General features: G+C 40.8%; 1 protein-coding gene across 5 annotated transcripts in view; it reads right to left on the bottom strand.

The window, feature by feature from the left end:
• The window catches only part of rfx2 (regulatory factor X, 2 (influences HLA class II expression)), a 141604-nt gene that overhangs the window by 46358 nt on the left and 68441 nt on the right, over positions 1 to 26805 (bottom strand). For 4 of the 5 annotated variants that reach the window (XM_043720815.1, XM_043720814.1, XM_043720818.1 and 1 more), the window contains 2 exons: positions 8250 to 8526; positions 1756 to 1830 (listed from right to left, as the gene is read on the bottom strand). In XM_043720815.1, the coding sequence (XP_043576750.1) occupies positions 1756 to 1830; positions 8250 to 8526 (352 nt within the window). Of the gene's footprint in view, positions 1 to 1755; positions 1831 to 8249; positions 8527 to 10868; positions 10969 to 26805 lie in introns of those variants that run through there. The other variant, XM_043720819.1, reaches the window with a different exon arrangement.

The following is a 26805-nucleotide window of genomic DNA, read 5'->3' as shown; positions in this document are numbered from 1 at the left end:
GCATTGACTATAAGGATAGACAAGTTATGCTGAATAGAACTTTTGTTCAGCCAAACAGAGAATATTGTGTACAGTTCTGGCGACCACACTACCAGAAGGATGTGGATGCTTTGGAGACAGTACAGAAAAGGTTTACCAGGATGTTGCCTAGTATGGGGATTATTTTTCTTTGAAGAAAGGTTGGATAGACTGAGTTTGTTTTCACTGGAACGCACGAGATTCAGGGGTATATCTGGCATATCATATGAGGAGTTTATAAGATTGTGAATGGCACAGATAGGGTGGAAAGTTTGAAGCTTTTTCCCAGGGTGGAGGGGTCAATTACTCGGGGACACAGGTTGAAGGCGCGAGGGGGATGTTTAAAAGAAATGTGCGAGGCAAGATTTTCACACAAGGGTGGTGAGTGCCTGGAACGCGTTGCCAGAGGACATAAGGAAGCTACAAAGGGATACAGAACATAAAAAACACAAAAACTAGGAGGAGGAGGAGATCAGCCCCTTAAGCCTGTTTCACCATTTGATATGATCATAGCTGATTATATCTCGGCCTGAATTCCATTTTCCTGCCCACTTTTCAAATCTCTTCAACCCATTACTACTTAAAAATCTATCTCCTCCTTTGAGAGAAGTAATTTCTCATCTTTTTTAAATCTGTTACTCCTTATCCTAAAACTGTGACCTCTCATGCCAGATTGCCCCACATGAGGAAACATCCTCTCTATGTCTACTTTGTCAATCCCTTTTAGCATCTTATATACCTCAATTTTAGATCTCTTCTCTTTTTATACTCCAGACACCATAGACCTAAACTGCTCATTCTCTCTTCATAGGATAAATCTCAAAGCTCTGGAATCAATCTGGAGAACTTCCACTGAACTTATTCTTGACTAGAACCTCAACACCTTTATTAATCCATTGTTCTCTAATCCTCCCAGTCTTACCTTTCACTCTAACGGGAACATAAAAGGCGCTGAACTCTCATTATCTCGTTATGAGTTTCCCACTTATCAGATGCCCCTTTACTTGCAAACAGTCTACTGCAATCAACTTTTCAAAGTTCTTGTCTCATACCATTGAAATTTGTTTTACTCTAATTAAAAACTTTCACCTTAATGGAAGGCTTACCCTTTTCCATAACGATTTTCAAACAATGCTTTGGAAGCAGTTCACAGCAGGTTTACCGGACCAGAAATAAGTAGATTACCTTACAAGAAAGGCTAGACAGGCTTGGCCTGTATCTTCTGGAGTTCCAAAGAATCAGAGATGAAATTTACAAGATCCTGAGGGGACCTGATCAGTGAATATCGAAAGGGTGTTTCCTCTTGTGGGAGAATCTAGAACCCGGGATGGTTTAAAAATAAGCTGCCGCCCATTTAAGACAGAGAAGAGGAAATGATTTTCTCTCAGAGGGCTGAGACTCTGGAATTCCTTTCCTGAAAAGGCAGTAGATGCAGGAGCTTTAAGTATTTTTAAGGCAGAGTTAAATAGATTTTTGGTGACCAAGGGGATGACAGATTATCAGAGGTATGCAGGAATGCAGAGTTGAAGTTGAAGTCCGATCAGCCATTAAACAGCAGAGTAGGTTCGAAGGGCAGAGTGGCCTATTCTTGTTCCTAGTTTGTATGTTCATATGTCTGTGGAGTTTTCACTGCAATTCTCGATGGAACACTTCAATATAGAAAGAGCTAATAATTTAAGAATTCTGAAGATTCACTGGATGGGAAACAGTAAAATTTTAGTAAAGGCAGATACTCACATGGCTGTTCAACAGAGTACTTTTATGGGCTGTAATCCCTTCAGATTTCTGTAGGTTCTCGATTGCCATTTCAATCTATTGGAACAAATCACACATTTCACTTAACGTCTGCCTAATTTAGTTATTATCTCAACTAACTTATGTGACAGGAATAAGATGTTTAAATTACACTCAACAAACGTAATCAGAATCAGTACACTTCAGAAATTAGAATATAAATATTGACATATGTTCAGTAAAATTAAACAGGACATGCAAACATTCTCATTTGATTATTACTGAAGCTTTACATTTGCACTTACCAGGTCAAATGTAAAAATGCCATATTGCAAATGATCACAACTATATTTTCTACAGGACACAAGGGTGCTGTTTGGTTAGCAAGTCACCTCTGATTAGTTAAGACGTTGCCATAGAGAAAGGAATGGGGAATTACAGATTCTCCAAATTGCAGGATAATTTAAAAAATGTCACAAGGCTTGAACATATTATTTTTGATTGCAGAGAACAGGTCCCTGCATATGGATGTGCATTAATACTAGCAAATATAAATTAGTCACATTATGAGCCCAACTGGTTATTTTAAATTGATTGCGAGCGCAGCTATTAGCAGACTAAGGATTATCTAGCAAGTACTGCAGAAACACAATTATATTTAACAGAACATATTTTGTTTTGGGTTTTAAAAGAACTGTCTGTATTCTGCCTGTTATGAACAACCAAAGCTACATTTTTTTTGTTCAGTCAGTCAAGCACAGGAGCTATGGTACCTGGCAGCACACCAACATAGAAATTCGTATATGACACTAAGTGCTGGGCAAAACATCTTTTTGTACCAAAAGCAGCAGTTGACAGTGAGAAATATCGTTAGTGTCATCACTGCACTGTAGCTGTGTGAAATTGCTTCCTTAACCTTTTATTCAAACTTCTGAGATGTTTCACTTTTCCGGGCTAATTTGAGGCTTTCTGAGGTAATTTTCAGGTCTGAAGGTTGAGATATTTGACTCGTGCAAGTTTGTGTGATGATCCGCTGAGGATAGCCATAGTCCTCAGCAATTCGGTTTCTTGAGGTTAACCTGGGGTTTCCACAGCATTCCCAATTTTTGGAGCAGGTAAATTACACATGAAATTTGAAAAAGGCTCGATAACCAAGCAGAGATGCTGCATGTGGGAACATAACTTGGGACTTTTTCCCTGCTGCTAAATAATAAGATTACAAATTTGAGCAGGATTATTGCATTTTCAGCAGCAGCATGAGATCTATAAACTGAGGCAGTGTTGGCTTATGTCACATGGTGTTAAAGGATGTATTTCCCTCATTGACAGTCATTATCATGCGTTCACATGTTCATGAGAAATTAAAGCGTACAATGTTCTGATTCATACAGACTGTGATCAACTGAATCAAACTAACACGAGGAAATATAAATACCCCAAATGGTAACTTTGGCACTCACAGAGAACTAGACCAAATTTGTAAAGGTTTTATCACAAAACCCAAGACACAGAAATGTGTAAAGGACATGACAAGTATCCCTCTTTCATTGAGTTATGAAGTAAGCTCATCGATTCTGTTTTTCCTCCATAGATGATGCTAGATCTGCTGAGTACTTCCAGCATTTTCCACTTGTGCTCCAGATTTCCTCAAAATGTAACATTTTGTTTTTGATGCTTTGCTTTTGCTCTCATCTCTTAAGCACAGTGGGTTAGTTAGTCCTCCAGGCCTCCTCCTATTTCTCCTTTCTCAAATGCCATTCCATCAATGCAGCATGTGTCTTCTATTTTTACATTCAAACACACTGCACTTTTCATAGCCCATATTGAACTTCACTTTCTTTTAAAATCTGAGGTCTTACTGAGCATTATCCTTTTCTCATTTTGATATGTTTATGGATCTAAACCAAATGGCCTGTTTCTGTGCTGTACATTCTCTACAAAACCTTAAAAGAACAATGGTCTCCAGCTTGTTGCCAAATTTCAACCTTTCACTGAGACTGATGTTACATCATTAATATACTTTTAGAATCAGGAAAGGTATCAGTACCTCCCTGAGTCCATTCTCTCTAATGACTTGGCTTCCTTCCAGTTAGTCAGTTCCTAATTTGTTTTAATGTGTAATCATAAAAGGAGTTTCTTGTATACAGCTCTGTCAAAGGCCCTGAAGAATGCCAGTCCGGCAAAAGCTGGGATGGCTGTCTTTTATTAGACTGTTTTAATAACTGCTCTGATATTCATTAGATAACACATTACTGAAATCTATTTAATGGGAATCTAGTTGTCAGGTTTATCTTCAATGCACCTCTTGAAAATGCCAATTCCCATCTGAGCGTTTCCAGTCAAAATGTCCCTTGGGCAGTTTTAATCCCTCAAATCACTGCTGCTCAAATGTCCTATTTATCTCTGTTCCCTGGGTATGCCACCTGTTCCAGGAAATATACTAATTTCAGGGCATTTTGATGTACAATGTCAGCAGCCTTTATATGTTAGAAAAAATCCTCCAAGAAATCACTCTGAATTATCTTACAGCGCATGGACTTTTCCATGTTGGCTTGTTGATGTGCCGTGGGCGGCACGGTGGCACAGTGGTTAGCACTGCTGCCTCACAGCGCCAGAGACCCGGGTTCAATTCCCGCCTCAGGCGACTGACTGTGTGGAGTTTGCACATTCTCCCCGTGTCTGCGTGGGTTTCCTCCGGGTGCTCCGGTTTCCTCCCACAGTCCAAAAATGTGCAGGTTAGGTGAATTGGCCATGCTAAATTGCCCTTAGTGTTAGGTAAGGGGTAAATGTAGGGGTATGGGTGGGTTGCACTTTGGCGGGTCGATGTGGACTTGTTGGGCCGAAGGGCCTGTTTCCACACTGTAATGTAATGTAATGTAATCTAATCTAATCTATGAGCATCCTTGAACCATTTGGCCTGGTTCTTGGTCCAATGATCACTCTTACTCTCTACATATAATGTTAGTGAAACTTTCTTGTCACGTTTTAAAGGCATTTTGGGTAAAGGTAACGTCAGGAGCACATAAAAGAAGCTGTCTCCACACTGGCCCTTGAGCTACTTCTGAGATTAACACATGTTTCGTCCAAGTGCTGGACTAAGGATTAAAGAGAGAATTAAGGTTTTGAGAAAGATCTCAGAAATGTACTGAAAAACCATCATCTTGGACATATCTCTCCATAGATGCTGCCACACCTGCTGAGTTTCTCAAACACTTTGTTTTTATTTCAAATTTCTAGTATCTGCAGTATTTTGTTTTTAATCAAGGTGACAAAGTGGAATTATGAATTACCAAGGAATATGAACAAATAGTAAATATTCTACAGACATGTCACTAACAAAACAAAGTAAAGCTGGGAATAGGGCCAGTCAGGGATGGTCAGCACAGGCAACAGTTACAAAATTGCTGAACAATTAGGCAATCATCTTGCTTCAGTATTTACCAGAAAGGTCGACCAGGCAGACATAATATTAGAGGATGAGGTCAGAAGTGATATAGCGTCATTTAAATACAGAGGTATGAAATTAACTAATCAAATTCAAAGATTAAAAAATTGACAGGATATTGTATCAGATTAGTACATTTCGATATTCAAATGATCTTTGACAAAGTACCACATAGTAGACTAACGAATAAGGTAATGCAGCGTGCAATGTCGAGTAAGGGCATGCGGCGAAATGGGTAACCAGTTGGCATTAAGACAGAAAGCATAGCAGAGCTATTTACAGTAGGTGATGGAAAGTAGGTCCAACATTGATCAGGGTTGGAACAACTGTTGCTCACAATTCACTTCATAATTTGGAGAATGTAATAAAAAAAATTCTAAAACAAGAGCAATAGTGAACACTGATGAGTACTACCACAAATTACCAAAACAAAATGAAACAACACGAATAGCTATGTACAAGGCAAATGAATTCACACAAATAACTATAATTTATTGCATTTTGATAAGAACATAAAGGACTTGGCACACAAACTTAGAAAAGAATCTAAAGGCAGTAGAGAAACAAAGGAACAGGAGTAAAATAGGCCGTATCGTGGATAGTGAGGAAGGTTCTCAGAAATTGCAGCAGGACCTTGATCAGCTGGGGAAGTGGGCCGAGAAATGGCAAGTGAGTTTCATATAGATAAGTGTGAGGTCTTGCATTGGAAAGTCAAATTAAGGTCGGAGTTTCATGGTGAATGGTAGGGCCTTAAGGAGAGTAGTAGAACAGAAGGAGTTCAGGTGCACAGTTGTCTGAAAGTGGAGTGACAAAGTAGACAAAGCAGTGAAGAAGACTTTTGGCACACTGGCCTTTCATTGGTCAGGGCACTAAGTTATGTTGCAGTTATACAAGACATTGGGTGAGGCCACACTTTGGGTATTGTGTTCAGTTTTGGTCACATTATTATAGGAAAAGTGTTATTAAACTGCAAAGAGTGCAGAAGAAATTTACAAGGATGTCTCAGCTATAGGCACAGGTTGGACAAGTTAGGATCTTTCTCTTTAGAGCGAAGAGACTGAGGGGGACCTTTATAGAAGTGTATAAGATCATGAGAGACATGGATAGGGTGAATGCACTCAGCATTTTTCCAAGGGTTGGGGAATCGAGGACTGGAGGGTAACAGATTACGTTTAGAGGAGAAAGAATAAAAGGGAACCGAAGCGGCAACATTTTTACATAGAGGTTGGTACGCATATGGAATGAGCTGCCAGGAGTGGTTGAGGCGAATGCATTAACAACATTTAAAAGGCATTTGGATGTCTGTTTTCGTACTGTACATCTCTATGATTCTAAATACGTGGATAGGAAAGATTTAGAAGGGTATGGGCCAATGCAGGGAAATAGGGTTAGCGCAGATGGACATTTTGTTGGCACGGACCAGTTTAGGGCAAAGAGTTTGTCTCCATGCTGTAGGTCTCTATGACTCTACGAGTACAAATACATCTTAGGAATAAATACAATGCAGGTCAACAGGCCATGACAAAGGCAAATCAAATACGAGTGTCTCATTAGGAGTATGAAGTTATACTAAAGTTTTAAAATTTGGTTACACCAGACTCAGCATACTGTGTCCAGTTCTGGCTGCCATACGAGGAAAAAGGGAAAAACACATTGGAGAGAATGCAAAGGAGAAATACAAGAACGAAGCCAGAACTGCAAGATTGTATCCCTCTGAAAGGATGGTCAGGATAGTGCAATTCTTAAAATCATGGAAGTTTTTAACATACTTGAACGTGGAGTGGTGCCTTGATTTATCAGCAAGAACAAACTACAGGCAAACAACATTAGAGACAGTAAGCAATTAAGTAGCAAGTTCAGAAGAAACTTTTTTACTCAGCAAGTCAGTAACAAAAATGTGGAATTTTGCTACTACATGGAGTAGTTGAGGCGAATAGAACTAAGGGAATAGTAATAATAAGGGAAAGCTCGACAAAAATAGGAGAACACGTGATTAAAAGAAGGATGTGAGGTGTTTTGAACAAAGTATGGGGTCTTGGCTGCAAGTGGTACTGCCCCTAGCCGTGGGTCAGAAGGCCTGGATTTAAGCCCTATCTGCCATGGAGGTATGTCATGACATCTCCAAACAGATTTACTAATACTAACCAAACACCAGCATGAACTGGTTCTGTGCTATACATTCCACCTAATCATTTTGAAAGTTGATTTGAGGTATTTGACCAAGCAACCTTCAGAAACAATCCAAAATTACCCCTGAAGAAAACTAGATGGACCTATACGCAATGTAGCAGCCCTGTAAAAGCAGTCTTGCTAGTTCTTACTTCTACTTAGAAATTTAGTAGATGAACATGCAACTAGCTCAGACCAAAACGTGGAGGCAGAGTGTTTAGCACTGCTGCCTCACAGCACCAGGGACCTGAGTTAAATTCCACCCTCGGGTGACTGTCTGTGTGGAGTTTGCATATTCTCCCAGTGTCTGCATGGGTTTTCTCCACGTGCTCCAGTTTCCTCCTAGAGTTCAAAGATGTGCAGATTAGGTGGATTAGCCACGCTAAATTACCCATAGTGTCAGGGATGTGCAAGCTAGGTGGATTAGCAATGGGAAATGCAGGGTTTCAGGAATAGTGTAGGAAGGTGGTGCGTCTGGGTGGGATGCCCTTCGGAGGGTCGATGTGGACTCAATGGGCCAAGTGGCCAACATCCACACTGTCGGGATTCTATGATTCTGCAAAAACCCAAACAGGTTCTGTTCTATGAGTTCAGGCATTCCTCCTTTGCTTTGTGCAAGAGCTTCCAAAGGACAGTAGATATTAATTCTCAGTCAGCTCCTAATTCTGGCCGTACTGCAGGCAAATCAGTAAAGTGTTGCAAATTCACAGCACTGAATGATGTATAATGTTCCCATATAACTGAACACCGACCTGATTTCCCTCAGGCATTCTGTCATTCAGCACCCTGGTTAAACCCTCCCTTTGTCCCATGTTCCTCACTAAAATCAGATATATGGAGGGAATTCAACGAGAGATCACTTAAACAAAGGTATTTTCCTCACAGTTCCAGGTGAAGGGCGCGTGGCATGAGAGAGTGGATGCCTAGAGTTGTCCATTGTCCCTCCATGGATGAGATATGTTCCACCGCTACTTGAGATGATCTGACCTCCTCCTACCTCCATTGCAATACCAACAGTTCCCACCATACTGTGAGTTGGCACCACAGTGGGTGAAGATACCACTGTGGTCACTTGGACTGCATTCCCCGGCGACTCAAAGTACGAGGCTCCAGGATTCTGTGCATAGAGCTGGGTTTCTGGATAGGAGTATGCTGCACGTCTAGAAAACAACAGAAAACAAGCAGAATTTTAAAAAGTTATCGTGAGGAAAGCAGAAGAGGAGTAATAGGTCTGGGATATGTGTTCAATCAGTAGGAGCATTGGAAAGCAATGAATAACGATAATTCAGTTTTCTCACTGGGAGCCACAAAATAAGAATATATGACATATCTGATGTGTGAAAGGATTGTATTTCCTCAACTTATTGATGGTTGATCTCAAGATGTTCTTTTGACGTCTCTGATGTGCCTCCTTTTACACATTTTCTCCCAGTCTTGTTCAATGTCCCTTATACAAGTCTTTCATAATTCTGAACTCAATTGTCCAAGAATTGTGTTAACAGGAAATGTCTGTGCCAATGGTTTCTGTTATCTGTCTTATATAATCCATTTTTGTAACCACAGAAGTCAAATAACCTTAGCATCAATGATTTGGCTAGTCAGCAGTCTGGCTTCACTACTTCTTTTCATAGCAAGCTGATTTGGTATTTATGTAAAGTTAGCATCCCATCATGCATGTTAGGCTACAATTCTGTTAGCCATAGGGCCACAATTGCTTGTAAGATCACAGTCCCTCCTTTTCATCCATTGAGCATTTAATGAATGGGTTTACAATCTAGCCATGTCACACTGGACAGGCAGGTATCAAGATCCAGTCAATCAGTCCACAGTTCTTAATACAACTAATGTATAATTATACAGCACTGCCATCCAATGATCATTAAAGTTGCTGCTTATGTAACATCAATTCCACATTTCATTGGCGGTTATCTCCCTTTTCCATTTGGCAAACATTATCACATAGAATATCAAATAAATCAAAGTACAGAAAATTATCGATGCAATAACACATGCAATACAGATCCACAGGTGAATTTGTACATTCATGCCCTGATTTCAGGTATCATCCCACTTGCTAGTCACTTTAATTATCTCAATATTCTTAATTTTCTTAGCACACTGAATAACCCTGCAAAAGATTCAGGGGTTTTAGCTAGTTGCTTCCTGATCTGCTGCATTTTTCTCAGGTAAAATTTAATGCTAACTTCATATTTCTCAAAAATGTAGCCCAAATTCTGCTTAATTTTCTCAGTGATATTAATAACAGTTCCTTCTCGCTTATATATATTTATTTATCTATATTTATTTATCTATCAATCAGCTCGATTTGCCCTACCCTGGCTGGTACCTGGGCTAGAATACAAAAGGTGGTAATTATTTATGTGGCATATTCATGCACCATATTGATAGCCCTTAAATGAAGTGATGACACAAATTTCCCCTTTCCCTTTATCGGCCATCTTTAAGATGTCAGTATTAATGTTCCTGGGATTATTATGCAGTTTAGACCTTTACTTGTTCTAAAGCGATGCAGAACCTGTTCATTGGGATACATAGGATAAAGGTAGATGATTATTTTGTCTGTCTTAGCTAAGGTGGCACCTACAAGTTGCTCTTTCTTCTCAACGAGGTGTAGTGGTCAATGTGGATCTTTCCATCATACTTCTAGTTCCTATCCCTCACTAAACCTCGTAAAGGGACAGAAGTCAATCATATTATACCTCTCCCAAACCTTCAGGTTTGAAGAGGTCTCACTCATGAAGTTACAACTCCTTCACTACCTCTATGCTCCCACTTGCTCACACAATATCACTTTTCATGCAAAATCAGGCACTTTGTTCCTACTTTATCAAAACTCTTGGACACATATTGGCCCTATTCCAAACTCTGACCTTTGCCTCCCTGTCACACACATCCCTGTCCCATACCCCTCATTTGCACCTCCCTTCGTAACATTCAACTGTCCATCTCACAGCTTGCAGTTGCACCACAATCCTCTCTTTTGGTCTGAAGTATTTTCCCACGTGATACTCCTCCAGTTGGTAATAACTCTGGCTGTTAACGTAATAACAATCATCAGCACAAGCTTCCACATTATCTCACTAGCATTGGACTTCCGACAAAACAGAACGTAATTTGTGCTCTTATTTGCAGTTATCGTATCTGATCCTTTATTTACAAGGTTAGTTGGCAAAACAGCCAATTTAAATCAAATTCTCTGGATTCAAATGGTAGCTTCAGGTCTTGCCAAAGTCCAATAAAATCTTGCAGACTGACGGGCCTGCTTTATCCAGATAAAGTAGTGCCCAGAATATTTAGAATACAAGAACATTTCTGGTAAATAGACCTGGAGCATGACATTCTTGTTCTATATTTGATAGCTTTATCATCAAAATATGCTTTATTATGTTTCTACTTCTGTCCCAATTCAGTGGGACAGCTTGAAGATTGCATTTTCTTATAACTGAGAGCCGCTGTTATGAAAGTGTAAGGGGTACTGTACCTTGAAGAAAGTTGAAAGTTAGCATGAACTTGGAGAAGCATACAGTGCTGCAGAATTTACAATGTAACTTTTGGTTCAGAATAGCTACCACTGGCTGGGTTGCCTAGAGACAAAAACAAATTCAAATTTGGCCAATCAGTTTAAATTATACCCCAAAATACCAATCTCCAATCAAGTTTGAATTTAGGATATTGACAATATTAAAAACGAACAAAATGATCCAATGCTTTGGGGTACAAAACCAGGGAAAATTGAACAGTTGGAGGAGAACTGCCAAGCCACCAACATCTGCAGACTGCCTGGAGAATAGCTCTCTTAAACGTTTCTTTATCTATCATTGACCTGTGAAACAGAAATCCTTAAGATGAAGAAAAGACGACAGAGGAAGATACAAACAGAGGAAGATACAAAGAGAAGATTTGACAGCTGACTGGTTTTGAAATTTAAATTTTTTGATAAATCTTAATCGGGGATTTGTTGGAGTAGTCTGTAAAGGGGGAGGTAAAAGATAGGTTAGAAAAAGGAGCTGTAAGTATTTGTTAGTTAATCATTCTCTGTTAGACTTTAAAAGAACAATTAAAGTTGTTAATTTTTACTTTAAATAGTGACTTTTGGGAATAGGTCCTTGCCTCTCAAATTTTAACAGATTACAGCACAGGTTAAATATCTTTTCTGTGTTGCGTATTTAACTTAGTGAGGGAGGGTTACCCCATGTCGGAACAACTGCTACTTCAGGTTCTGAAAAGTCAAGTCTCAGGAGTGCTTCAATTTCTTTTATAGGTTGCTCTGTCATTAAGACGTGCATGGTAAAACCTGTGGAGTTTGATACAATATTACGTACCCACATTGAGGAGAAGAGCAAAACCACATTTCACATCGAAATATTTTGTTGTGCAGTTTTCCAAAACAAGCCCTTTAGTGTTCAATTCATTGTTTCCACTAACCCACTTGATTGTGAATGGTCAGCTATGTGATATTTCTGATTTATTCCCAGCAAAGTCATCACATTTTGTAGGTTTTGGTCAGTAAAGTGCATACCCAGTGGGTGTATGACTCAATGCTGTGTGGGAGCCCCCATCCAATGAATACTTGCTGTACTTTTATGTCAGTCAATATTCTGGCTATGTTAGTTCAAGTGGGGAAATGCTTCAGTCCACTATCAATGATCATTAGGATATATTTATATCCTGCCCCCACCACTCTTTTCATGGTGGCAAATATCCTATACAGTCTATCTGCAAAATTGCAACATTTAAGAGGCATCTGGATAGGTATATGAATAGGAAGGGTTTGGAGAGATATGGGCCAGGTGCTGGCAGGTGGGACTAGATTGGGTTGGGATATTTGGTCAGCATGGACAGGTTGGATCGAAGGGTCTGTTTCCATGCTGTACATCTCTATGACTCTATGATCCAGGATCTTTTTGTTGGTCTCGTATGTCTTAATTCCCCTTCACTGGCATCATAATTCGGATTATTCTGGGCTCATACCAAACAATTATCCACATACTGTCTCTCATCCTTCACTACATTGGATTAGCAACATACCCCTTTAATTCAAAGGTATCTTTGAGTTGTATGTTATTCTTCAACTTATTGGAGGATGCTGGGTATATAATCTCTCAGATCTGTTTTAAGTTATCACTGCCTTGGACTTGTCTAAGATCTTGAACCTTCGTCAGATTAACAATGACTGTGTTTGCTTGTTTGTGTATTAGGGGCTGCCACAGTTATCCCTCTCGACCACCTTGCTTTACCAATTCATCCACACGCATGTTCCTGGCAGGGGAAGCTTTTCGGCGTGCGTTTAGGTTGATACTCCTATATTTTTGTCCCTGGATAGTTAGAATCATTTGTTTCAAAAAGGATGCGGATGTCAGTGGTGTCTTGTCTGCTGGTTTAGATCCTATTTGCTTCTCACAGTGGCAAGTCAGTCAGACTATGGTATACAAACAAACTGCCCGAACAGGTATATACTGATTGGGGTGGGGGGACCTTGTCAGATCAGCTAAACCACATGTGTTATTACTGCTAGATTGGCAGCTTGAATGCTCATCGCAGCTGCTGGTTTTAAAGCTATTTTGGCCAAACATTTGCCGTGAAAGTCCTCTGCATAATTTTCACATCTCGTTTTCTGACTTCAATCCTTCACTAGAGGATAAATCAACAAAACCTTTCAGAGGTTTTGTGGTTTCACCTGTATAATCCTGATGATGAAACTTATTAACTGGCCAAACAGCCAAATTATTCGTTGACGCCATAATACTCCTTGTTGCAACAAGCTTATATTTACTTTCCAAATTTCACTTTTGGCTTGTTTGGAGAAAAAACCATATTGCTTTTGTGGTCATAGGTCCGGGACTCCTATGACCACTTCACCCCTCAATAGTTCACAATTAGGTTTATGCATTGCAGATGTGGATGTGTGTTTGACAATTTCTTATGCTTCCAGATCACCAACCACATCTATGGATTTAACCTAGAATTCCTCAATTGTGCAAATTTGATGATTGTATGTCTAAGTGGAAACCTACAGTGGCACCTCACACATTTCACCCATCTGCCAAATAGAACAATTGGATGTCAAATCATATTACCTCATTAAATCAAGTCAGAAATATGCTTGACTTCTGGATGCAATGTTAACATGGTTATGTGGTAGCAAATCACATCTCCCAATTTAAATTCAAACTGGTCAGTTTCTACCCTTTCTGGTCCCATAAAGCCACTCAATATAATAACTCATGTAGTGTGTATTTCTTTCCATGGGATAAAGGGTAGTGTGAATCCCACAAAACTTTGGGCAGCCTCTGACCTTGCCTTCCACCATAGGCCAGCCCACAGCATCCTACCTGATGCCACAAACACATATTTAAGACAGACCTCAGTCTAGGAGCTGAAGATACGGGGAGTGAATATTCTCCACTTTCACTGACTGGGGTTAACTGTAGGTGGACCTTCCAGCAGCAAAGATCTGTGTTCTTGACTTGATCTCTGCCTTTACAACCTATGTTGCCCTGCCCTTGGCCTCAACCCATGGTTGGCATGTGCGGAGGCAGTAGATTCCGAGCATAAATACTTCCTCGTCCTCTCCCATTCCTTCATTTCTCTGCACCAGACTTGAATTCAGTCCTCTAACCGAGCGCAGTCACCCTCTTTGATTTGGTATGTGTGAGAGAGTGCATGCGTGTGGTCTCTGTGGGATTGAAAGTTTCACATGCCGTCCTACCTCCTTCAGTGGCAGTACAGACCAGGGTCCGAGCCCAATTGGCAGAGTGATGGCTCTCCAGTTCAGACCTGTCTAAACTGGACTCAAAAAACTCCGATAAAATGGGTCAGTACATGATAAACAGCATTTGGTGCTCCCCTTTCTGTTGTCTATATTTATTCAAATCATCTAGCTGATTCCTCTTGTTAAAACCTGCATTCAGTATTGCATCATTGATATCTGATAAGGCTGCTCTGTGTTCTGGGACAAAAAGTATGGCACTGGAAAGCAAGCGGCTCAGGAGAATTGATGTTATAAGCCTTGATGGCATAAGCCCTCCATCAGGAACTTTGAATTTTGGCTTCTGCCCGAAAGGTCAATGTTCCTGCATCGCCATACGTTTTGACTCTGATCTCCATCATCTGCAGTGTTTAGAGATCAGGCAAGGTTAATTAACAGCAAGGCTTAGGCACATTGGCAATAATTTATTTTCCTTGTCATCATTTAGCCTGCATAAGGCTCTCTGCTGACGTGTGCATTCAAAAAGGGCCAGCAGAGAACTCAAAAATAAGGATTTTCTTTGCATTGTTAGACGATTGCGCCATAGTACATGGAGTGACATAGGTAATTGGTCTCTGGTTCACCCCTTTGCCATTATTCCTCCCAATAGTCATTACAGGGTTGATTGGATCGATAGTAGTTCTGGGGTTACAGGAGTGGTCCATCCAGACAGGAAAGTGGAGAGCTCAGCCATGGTAGTATTCTTAATGAAAACCAAAAGAAGTGGGAATGCTGTAAATCAGAAACAAAAACAGAAGTTGCTGGAAAAGTTGCAGTTCTGGTAGCATCTGTGAAGAGAAACCAAAGTTAATTTTTCGGGTCCAGTGACCCTTCTGCAGGTCTTACTCAGTGTACCAGCAGGCCTCCTGATCTAAATGACCCCAACCCACCCAGTCATTGCCGTCATCCCCCACAGCAGACCTAACTGTCCCAAACCTACACATCATACTTATCTGCAACAAGAACTACAAACATCAACATATCAATTTCACGCTGGCACTTTGAATGATTGGCAGTGGAATATTTAGCATATGTGGTGCCATGTGCAGTTCGTGTATCTGAGTCACCTCAACAGCAGCACTTTGGGGGGTCCTGTTACCAATCCTAGATGCATTAGTGGTCTTCCAAATTTATGCCAACTACTTCTGAAGCACACCTTTCCCACTCGGCACCGTCCACCATTTTCTAACCTCGTCTTAAGGAGGAAGGCAACAAAGGTGATCAGGATTGGTGTCCAGCGGGGATGGTTTCTTTTGCTAAATAACTGCCGGATCCATCACAGTCAATACACAGAAGATATGATAAACAGTCCTCAAGGCTGACTTCTAGAGTTTTCTCTCACTTAGTGCCTCAACTGCTGCTGTTTAATACTTTACAGTGTAAAATAACTTGGACAATTTTCCACTCATTGGTCGATCACCTCTACTTCCTTCTCCTACTTAATTCCTGGCTAACAAGTGTGGCATTTGCCCTCTTAATTCAGGCTCAGGCTGACGTGAATGAAATGCATGAGGTTTTAGTAGTCTGAATCCTGGAGTGACTTCATATTTTTGAAATCTGCAGGACAAGGAAGGTTGTGATCGTTGGTGATTTCAATTTCCCGAAGGTAAACTGGGAATAAGTGAGACCAGGGGGCATTGAAGGGAAGAAATTCCAGTAATGTGCTGAGGAGAACTTTGTGGAACAGTGCATTTCCAGTACTACCAGAGTGGAACCTGTGCTGGATCTGGTCCTAAGAAATGAATCAAAAAGAAGGCTGAGGAAGGAGCAGGGCTCCAAAAGCTTGCTGTTTCAAATAAGCCTGCTGGACTATAACCTAGTGCTGGGTGATTTTTGACTTTGTTCACCCCTGTCCAACACAAGCGCCTCCACATCATGCCTAAGAAATGAGGCAGGCTAATTAGAGAACATCAGAGTGAAGGAGCAATTTGGGAGACAGCAGTCATAATACAAGAAGGTTCAATATTAAGTTGGAAAAGAATAAAAGTCAGTCAAGGATTATGATCCCAGTCTGGAAAACAGCAAATTTTAAGGGTCTAAAACTTGAACTGGAGAAGGTTTATTGGAAACATGCTTTGGTGGATTAAACAGTGGATGAAAAGTGGGAGAATTTCAAAGGGCCGAAGAATAGAGAGCAAGCTAGTTACATACCATGAGAAATAAAAACAAACATGCAAAGCTCGAGATTACTAAGAAATGTTATGCAAAAATAAGGAAGAAAAAGGAGGCATATGATGTATACTAATAATATGCAGCAATAATAATAGCAGTAAAAATAAGGAAGAGGATCTCCTTATTGAAATAAGTAAAGCTAAGAGGAAGCATGAGGAAAGGATGGCAGGCTGTGCAAAAACGAATAGTAAAATGTGCTTCAAACATTAATAGTAAAAGATTAGCAAAGGATAGAGTAGGGCTCATAAGTAACAAGCAGGGTAGGCTGTTCACTGAAACAAAGGGTATGGCAAAGGGACTAAGTACTTCTGTCTTTACTAAATAAGCACTTCTGTCTTTACCAAATTAGAAAATGGTGACAATGGCCCAGTTGAAAATGCGGGTGTTGATCAGCTGAGTAATACAGTGAGATAAACAAGACATGCTAAAAAGGCTGACAGCACTCCAGATAGAGAAGCCACCAGGCTGAGATGCATTCGGGATTGCTCAGAGTTAAGGGACCAAATTGTGCAACAGTTGTCAGAAATTGTGGTTCTGTTCGTCGAGCTGGGAATTTGTGTTGCAGACGTTTCGTCCCCGGTCTAGGTGACATCCTCAGTGCTTGGGAGCCTCCTGTGAAGCGCTTCTGTGATCTTTCCTCCGGCATTTATAGTGGTTGAATCTGCCACTTCCGGTTGTCAGTCCCGGTGAATTCGACTGGGACAACACTACTATTATAGGACAAGCCGAACAGAGAACAGCCAGGGAATTCCTAGAGGCATGGCACTCATCCACAGATTCAATTAATAAACACATCGACCTGAACCCAATATACCGGCCACTACAGCGGACAGCTGAAACTGACAACCGGAAGCGGCAGGGACAGGCCACTATAAATGCCGGAGGAAACACCACAGAAGCGCTTCACAGGAGGCTCCCAAGCACTGAGGATGTCACCTAGACAGGGGACGAAACATTTGCAACAAAAACTTGCAGCTCGGCGAACAGAACCACAGCAAAAGATAGGAAGCAGAGGGTAGATATAGATGGGCATTTCTCAGATTGGAGATGAATTGAAAATGTTGTTCCCCAGGGATCAGTGTTAGGACACTTGCTTTCTCTGATTCATGTAAATAATTGAAAATAGGTGTTGAGGACAAAATCTCTAAATTGCAGATGATACTAAGCTCGGAAGAATAGTAATTGTGATGATGATGCTGAGTGACTCCAGAGGGACATTGACAAGTTGGCTAAGTTGGCAGATGAATTTTGTTGCAGACAAATGTGAGGCAATGCATTTTGGTAGAAGAAACACAGACAATACAGGCTCAAATGGTACAGCTTTGAGGGGAGTACAGGAACAGAGGGTCCTCGGAATTCACGTGCATGATTCTTTGAATGTGACCAGGCAATTTGAAACACTTGTTCAGGAGGCTAATAGGATCCTAGGGGGTATAAATAGAGGCAGGGAGTATCAAAGAAAGGAGGTGATACTACACCTCGACAGTCATTGGTCAGAACACCTTTAGAGTAATGTGGTCATTTCTGCACACTTTATGTAAGGAAGGATGTTAACGCCCTGAAGAGAGCTCAAAGAAGATTGCCTAAAATGATTACCAAGTATGATGGAGTTTACATACAATGGAAAGATTCAAGAAATTGGGCTTATTTGTCTTAGAGCAGAGAAGATTAAGAGATGACCTTATGAATAATTTTGACAAAGTAAAGGATAGTCTGCTTCCAGTAGCTGGTATGTCAGTAACTAGGGATCACAAGTCAAGAAATTGGGCTTATTTGTCTTAGAGCAGAGAAGATTAAGAGATGACCTTATTGAGGTGTTCAAAATTATGAATAATTTTGACAAAGTAAAGGATAGAGCGCTTCCAGTAGCTGGTATGTCAGTAACTAGGGATCACAAGTGGGCGGCACGGTGACACAGTGGTTAGCACTGCTGCCTCACAGCGCCAGAGACCCGGGTTCAATTCCCGCCTCAGTGGAGTTTGCACATTCTCCCCGTGTCTGCGTGGGTTTCCTCCGGGTGCTCCGGTTTCCTCCCACAGTCCAAAAATGTGCAGGTTAGGTGAATTGGCCATGCTAAATTGCCCGTAGTGTTAGGTGCAGGGGTAAATGTAGGGGAATGGGTCTGGGTGGGTTGCGCTTCAGCGGGTCGGTGTGGACTTGTTGGGCCGAAGGGCCTGTTTCCACACTGTAAGTAATCTAATCTAATCTAATCTAATCTAAAACAATTTCAAGATTGTCAGAAAGATAGCTAGGATTGAGATGAGGAGAGGCTTCTTTATTCAGTTGTTAAGATCTGGAATGCGCTGCCTGGGATTGTGGTCGAGGTGGGTTCCATAAGAGGTTCAAAAAGAGCTGGATATATACTTGAAAATGATGCATTCAGAGGGCTACAGAGATAATGCTGGCAAAGAGATGTTCCTGGAACTGGAGGGTTTGAGTTCTAAGGAAAGGCTGAGAGGTGACCTTATAGAGATTTATAAAATCAGAAGGGGCATGGATAGAGTAAATAACCAAGGTTTTCAGAGGTGGGGGTCCAAAACTAGAGGACAGAAGTTTAAGGTGAGGGCGCAAGATTTAAAAGGGACCTAAGGAACAACCTTTTCATGCAGAGGATAGTGTGTGTGTATGGAACCAACTGCCAGAGAAAGTGATGGAGGTAGGTACAATTATGACATTTGAAAGGCATCTGGATGAGTATATGAACAGGAAGGGTTGAGAGGGATATGGGCCAAATGCTGGCAAATGGACTGGGCCAGATTAGGATGTCTGGTTGGATGAGTTGGTCTGAAGGGTCTTGCTACATGTCTCTGACTCTATAGTAGGATTGGCTAGGTATCTCTTTCAGGGAGTGGGTACAGACATGATAGTACAGGAGGAAGCAATTCAACCTGTAAAATTCTATGATTCTGCTTCTGGTCAGGCTCATCCAAAGATGCCAGAAACGCTGACGCCTTTTCTTGAATTTTGTGACAGATAAAGGACAGCCAAATTATAATCTGCTGGACAAACTTTCCTCATTCCTGAAGAAGGGCTTATGCCCGAAACGTCGATTCTCCTGTTCCCTGGATGCTGCCTGACCTGCTGCGCTTTTCCAGCAACACATTTTCAGCTCTGATCTCCAGCATCTGCAGACCTCACTTTCTCCTCAAATTATAATCAAGCACAACTTCCTCTTTATTCATAACTCTTTAGTTCTCAGTAAGCACGCAGTCAGAGTCAGACAGCACAGAAACAGATCCTTTGGCCCAACTAGTCTGTGCCAACCAGACTTCCTAAACTGAACTAGTTCCTTTTGCCTACATTTGGGTCATAGACCCATCCAGATGCCTGTTAAATATCATAATTATACCCAACTCTACCACTTCCTCTGGAAGTTCATTCCATATGCGCACCAGCCTCTGAAAGAGTTTCCCCTTAGATTCCTTTTAAATCTTTCCCCTCCTACCTTAAACCTATGCCCTTTTGCTTTGAATTTCCCTACCCCGAGGAAAAGACCATACTAATTCACCTTGTCTAGGCCCCACCCAATGATTTTTTTTAAAATCTCCTTACTGTATCATCCTACACTCCAGGGAAAAAGTCCCAGTCTCTCCAGCATCTCCTTATAACTCAAACCCTCTGATCTTGATAGTATCCTTGTAAATCTTTTTTGCACCCTTTTCAGTTTATTAGCATCTCTCCTATAGCAAGGTGACATAATTAGAAGCAGTACTCTAAATGTGGCCTCAAGCAACACATTATGTTTGACTAGAATCTGATATTACCAATGCCTGGTGAACTGGCCAGGTCTGTTCCGATGAATCTATTCCTATGAATCTATTCCTCTCTAAATGCCAAAATCAGAACTCCGTTCTCTTAGCGATGGCTGGTCTCTAATTTACATTGTTTTACATGCTTTCTCCCAGTCTTTCAGATTGTTCAGCGTCATGCCTCACTTGCATGAGACCTTAATAGTTCTGAGCTCATTTGTTCAAGAATTGGGTGAATTGGAGAAATCTATCCCCATGGTTTCTCTTATTTGTTTTATTTTATCCCTTTTAGTGACCACAGAGGTCAAATATCTTTAGCATCAGCCTTTTAGCTAGTCAGCAGTCTGGCTATTACTATTCACAGCAAGCTGATCTAATGTTTATGTAAAGTTAGGCTGATTTCCCATCATGCATGTTAACCACTGGGCCAAAGTTACTCTCAAGATCACAGTAGAACACAGTAACACTCTGATTAGGTGCCAATACAAGTTATAGAATCTAGGCTTCAATATTCTCAAATCTATTGGTTCAGGTTATCACCATAAGTCTGAATGACTTATATTTAGGGCTATGCGTGCCTGACAAGTCTATACTCATTATTGTTATGAACAGCAAGATTCAGGTATATTATTTGCACATCTATTTCTTCAATCTCCTCTAGTGGGTTGTTGTGGTGCAGTGATAATGCATTCTGAGCTAAGTTCCAGTCTTACCTGCTCCTGAAGTGTGCAATAACACCTCTGAACAGGTTGATTTACAGAAATTATCAAAGTCCTCCTTTAAGCCAGGCAAGTATTTCCCTCACCACTATATTTCAAAAAATAAATCTGACTGCCTTCATCATCTTCAATTGATCTGGGCCCCTCTGTTCCTATTTAAAGTACCTGAATAATTTGAACATGTTAAGTAAGGGGTTTCATACTGCTACCACGCAATGGCAATGTAAATTTTATTTCTCATGATCAGTCCAAAAAAAGAGACACTCTGCCTACCATGTAACTAAGCAATAAGAATTTCAGTATTGAAGCAAAACCACATATAGGCTGCATTTTCAAATGACTGGTTGACCAAATTAAATAGCACATTCCTTTAGTTGTTCACACAGGCAAAGTTTACATTGTACTCAATCAACAACACTTGCAAAACCAAACTAGAGTTCCAAAAAGAGACACACTGGACTTGAAATATTAACAGATTTTCTATCTACAGATACTGAAAGATCAGAGTTTCTCCAGTATTCCATTTTATCTCATATCACAGCATTTACACACTAGCGAGATCACATTCTTCATGCTATTATAATGCCCTTTTGTTATGAATTTAACAATCAATACTTCATTTACAGATAAACAGGTAGCAAAACCTAAAACTTGTACAAGTATGCACAACATATGGTGGCACAGTGGTTAGCACTGCTGCCTCACAGCGACAGAGACAGGGTTCAATTCCTGCCTCAGGCGACTGACTGTGTGGAGTTTGCACATTCTCCCCGTGTCTGCCTGGGTTTCCTCCGGGTGCTCCGGTTTCCTCCCACAGTCCAAAGATGTGCAGGTCAGGTGAATTGGCCATGCTAAATTGCCCATGGTGTTAAGGATAAATGTAGGGGAATGGGTCTGGGTGGGTTGTGCTTTGGCGGGTCGGTGTGGATTTGTTGGGCCAAAGGGCCTGTTTCCACACTAAGTAATCTAATCTAATCTAATCTAATATGTTGGAAGGTCAAGTAGATCCTTTGGATTAGTGTATGCTTTAATCGTTGTTTGTAAATATAGAAACTTTAAATTGTAAGTTCTGATGTGAGTAGACAAAGTAAAAGGGCACTTGCAGCTAATATGAATTTTTCTGTAAACCTGAAAGATGACCTTTTGGCACAATTTACATTCACAATCACACTCTGCTTCAAATCTATTAAAACGTGGGCAAATATAAACCAAATAAACTTTCCTGTCATGAATTTATAAATTCAAGACAATAAACTAAAACGGAAATTCTTAGAAAAGTATTTTTAAAACCAAAAAGAATGTCAAGTTTGTAGAACAAGTTTGTAAGTCTGTCAGTTCACTCTAAACCAGAAGCAAATCTGTGTCTGTCCAGTTATTCGGAATTGCAATTAAATCTTCCAATTGCAAACTGAAAACATACTTGCTTGACAACAGCTCAACGTTTTCCAAATCAACACTGAATTACTTTTCTCAATTTATTGCATTGTCTAAAGTTTATGGAATCAAAGCTTTAATAGTAGTCTATAATTTCTTATTGCTCCATCAGTTTTAATGGAAAGAAAATAATTGGAATAAAGTTTTCAAATTTTTAAAAATAAACTGAACTCCTTTTCAGTTGCTTAAAGAACATGTCCAGTCACTGTAAACTCTGCAGCATAGTACAGCACCACGTAGTGATTGAAGATTGTAACTGCATGAGGAAATCCGCAAGCACTAATATTACAAGAATATGTCAGTGATTACTTCAGTGGAAACCTCATTACCAAGCCACTGCCACAATATCAGAAACACAACAAATCACTGTTGGCATTTCACCATGACAATGATCATAAGAAGTTCAACAATTTTTCAATTTTTCACATTTTAATGTATTAAAGATGCACTGATAAATAGACACACACAAAAACATAAAAATTAGAAGTAGGTCATTCATCCATTTATTAGACCAAAATGACCTACTCTGCCATTCAATAAGAACATGGCTGAACCAAATTTGACCTCAACCTAACATTCCTATTTACCTTCAATCTCTGAATCCCTTGTTAGTCAAGGAAATATCTATCTCCACCTTAAAAATACTCAATGCCCTGCCCCCACTGCTGTCTGGGAAAAAATGTCTTCTCATCTAGTTTAAATGGAAGACCTTATTTTTAAACTGTGTCCCTGAGGTCGGAGATCTCACATAAAGACATCTTTTCTGCATCCACTATCTCATGGCACCTCAGGATCTGTCAAAGTAGTAAATTTTCAGCCTAACTAGACCATCTTGAAATGGATTTCATGTAATTTTCATTGTTGCAAGCCAGTAAGGTTAACATTCCGTTTTGTAACAATGCTACCAACTTAAAGTCTTTTTGCATATTTTTACATAATTAATCACGTTTTAAATGTAATTAATTATATAAGCTAGACAGAAATATAACTGACCAAGAAATGCACTTAACTTAAATTTCAATTGAAGAAATTTCAAACATAATTGGTATTATATTAAGACTGAATTAAAGTTAAAATGCTACAGAAGACCGAACCCAGAATAGGATCATTATGAAGGTCATTGATGAAGCAGTTGAAGATGGTCGGGTCTTGGCATAGCAACACCTGTAAAGATCTCCTGGAGCAAGAGACTAATTTTTTTTTAAACAAACCAAAAAGTTACTTGATTTTATTAGGTTAATTTAAATTAAATAATTGCATAATCAAAAACTAAAATAACTACTCAATATGTAGAAAGCCTTAGTGTGTTGCAATAAGATCACTACATTTCCATCCAAACTCCAATCAATGCACACTCAGTCTGTTCAAACTTTCCTCACAACGTGGAACATAGAACATAGAAAAATACAGCACAGAACAGGCACTTCGGCCCACATTGTTGTGCCGAGGATTAATCCTTATCTCAAATAAAATAACCAAACCTACACATCCCTCAATTCAGTGCTGTCCATCTGCATGTCCAGCAGTCACTTAAATGCCCCTAATGACCCTGCTTCCACCACTACTGCTGGCAATGCATTCCATGTGTTCACAATTCTCTGCGTAAAGAACCTACCTTTAACGTCTCCTCAATACCTTTCTCCTAACGCCTTAATACTATGATCCCTCATGGCAGTCAGTCCTGCCCTGGAAAAGTCTCTGGCTATTGACTCTATCCATGCCCCTCATTACCTTGTACACCTCGATCAGGTCATCACTTCTTCCTCCTTCCTCCAGAGAGAAATGTCCGAGCTCAGTCAACCTCTCCTCGTAAGACAAGCCCTCCAGTCCAGGCAGCATTCTAGTAAACCTCTTTTGCACCCTCTCCAAAGCCTCCACATCTTTTCCTATAATAAGGTGACCAGAACTGGATGCAATATTTCAAGTCTGGTCTCACCAGGGTTTTGTTGAGCTGCAGCAAAGTCTCGCGGCTCTTAAACTCGATCCCCCTGTTAATGAAAGCCAAAACATCATATGCTTTCTTAACAACCCTATCCACTTGGGTGGCAACTTTGAGGCATCTACACACTTGAACACCAAGATCCGGCTGTTCCTCCACACTGCCAAGAATCCGGTCTTTAATCCTATATTCAGCATTCATGTTCAACCTTCCAAAATGCATCACTTCACATTTATCCAGGTTGAACTTCATCTGCCATTTCTCAGCCCAGTTCTGCATCCTGTCTATGTCACGCTGCAACCTGCAATAGCCCTCAATACTATCGACGGCACCTCCAACCTTTGTATCATCGGCAAATTTATTAACCCACCCCTCAACCTCCTCATCCAAGTCATTTCTAAAAACTACAAAGAGCAGAGGCCCAAGAACAGAGCCCTGCGGGACCACACTCAACAGTGACCTCCAGGCAGAATACTTTCCATCTACAACTACTCTCTGCCTTCTGTCAGCCAACCAATTCTGAATCCAGACAGCCAAATCTCCCTGTATTCCATACCTCCTGACTTTATGAATGAGCCTACCGTGAGAAACCTTATCAAATGTGTTGCTCAAGTCCACATACACCATATCCACTGCTCAGTCTTTGTCAACCTGTCTCGTCACCTCCTCAAGGAAATCAATAAGATTTGTGAGGCATGACCTGGCCCTCACAAAGCCTAACTGATTGCCTTTAATCACGCTATGCTTTTCCATATAGCCATAAATCCTATCTCTCAGAATTCTTTCCAAAACCTTGCTGACCACAGATGTAAGACTGGTCTGTAATTGCCAGAGATTTCCCTATTCCCCTCCTTGAAAAGAGGAACAACATCTGCTTCCCTCCAATCCCCCAGTACAACTCCAGTGGACAGCGAGGTAGCAAAGATCTTCACCAGTGGTTTAGCAATCTCCTTTCTCGGTTCCCAGAGCAATCTGGGATAAATCTGGTCTGGCACTGGGGACTTATCAATCTTAATGTTTGCCAAAACTTCCTGCACATCAACTTCTTCAATCTCGATCTGTTCAAGCCTGTTTCCACACTCCTCAAAGTTCTCATTCAAACAATGTTCCTTTCCTTAGTGAAAACTAAAGCAACTCATTTAGAGCTTCCCTTATCTGCTCAGACTTCACACACAAGGCTCCTTAATCTTACCCATTCTGGTCTAAGAGGAACAAATTTATGCATCACTTACAACAACTGCTCCTTAAACAGTCTCCACATGTCTGTTGTGCCCTTTCTGTGGAACAATTGCACCCAATCTGTACTTCCCAACTTCTGTCTGATAGCATCATAATTTGTTTTTCCCCAATTAAATATTTTCCCATGGTAACTGCTCCTTTCCCTCTCTGTGGCTATGGTAAATGTGAGGCAGTTGTTGTCACTGTCACCAAAGTGTTCTCCCACCACGAGATCTGACTCCTGTCCTGGCTCATTGCCAAGCACCAAATCCAAAATCGCCTTTCCGCTCGTCGTCTGTCTACACACCGATTAAGGAAACCCACCTGAACACACCTGACAAAAACAGCTTCATCCAAACCATCTGCACTTAGAAGGTTCCAAACAATATCGGGAAAGTTGATGTCACCCATAACAACCACCCTGCTACGTCTGCACTTTACCAAAATCTGCTCACCAATGAGTTCTTCGATCTCCCGACTGCTGTTAGGGGGTCTGTAGAAGACCTCAATGAGGTGACTGCTCTCTTGCTGTTCCTAACTTCCACCCATACTGACTCAGTAGACAAACCTTCCTCAACAACCTTCATTCCTGTAGCTGTGATGCACTCTCTGATTAGCAATGCTACACCCCCACCTCTTTTTTTGCCCCCATCCCTGTTTTGTTTTTTAAATGTTCTAAACCTTGGAACATCGAGCAACCATTCCTGCCCGTGTGAAATCCACGTCTCCGTTATGGCCCAAGTACTGATCCATGCTCTAAGTTCATCATTCTTATTTCTGACACTCCTTGCATTAAAGCAGATACACTTTAACCAATCCCTTTATGCCATCACATGAAATTCCTTCCCAATAAGATGACTATTTCCATCCAAGGCAGTCAAATGATGGTACTAATCGAAGTCAGAAGGATATTGGATTTTGTTTTCTGCAACCTTTTCAGTGATCTTTTGGACAGCACAAGCAGGAAGGGCCTCCTAATGGAGGCAGTACCCCTGACTTCAGTTGTGTGTGCTTGTATTCAACGCTATCTTGACACACAATAGACAATAGGTGCAGGAATAGGCCATTCTGCCCTTCGAGCCTGCACCACCATTCAATATGATCATGGTTGATCATCCTTAATCAGTATCCTGTTCCTGCCTTATCTCCATAACCCTTGATTCCACTATCCTCGAGAGCTCTATCCAACTCCTTCTTAAATGAATCCAGAGACTGGGCCTCCACTGCCCTCTGGGGCAGAGCATCCCACACAGCCACCACTCTCCGGGTGAAGAAGTTTCTCCACCTCTCTGTCCTAAATGGTCCACCCCGTATTTTTAAGCTGTGTCCTTTGGTTCGGCACTCACCAATCAGCGGAAACATGTTTCCTGCCTCCAGAGTGTCCAATCCTTTAATAATCTTATATGTCTCAATCAGATCCCCTCTCAGTCTTCTAAACT

Source organism: Chiloscyllium plagiosum, chromosome 31 (genome assembly GCF_004010195.1).
Source record: "Chiloscyllium plagiosum isolate BGI_BamShark_2017 chromosome 31, ASM401019v2, whole genome shotgun sequence".
Classification (NCBI taxonomy): domain Eukaryota; kingdom Metazoa; phylum Chordata; class Chondrichthyes; order Orectolobiformes; family Hemiscylliidae; genus Chiloscyllium; species Chiloscyllium plagiosum.
This window is presented reverse-complemented; position numbering and strand designations above follow the sequence as displayed.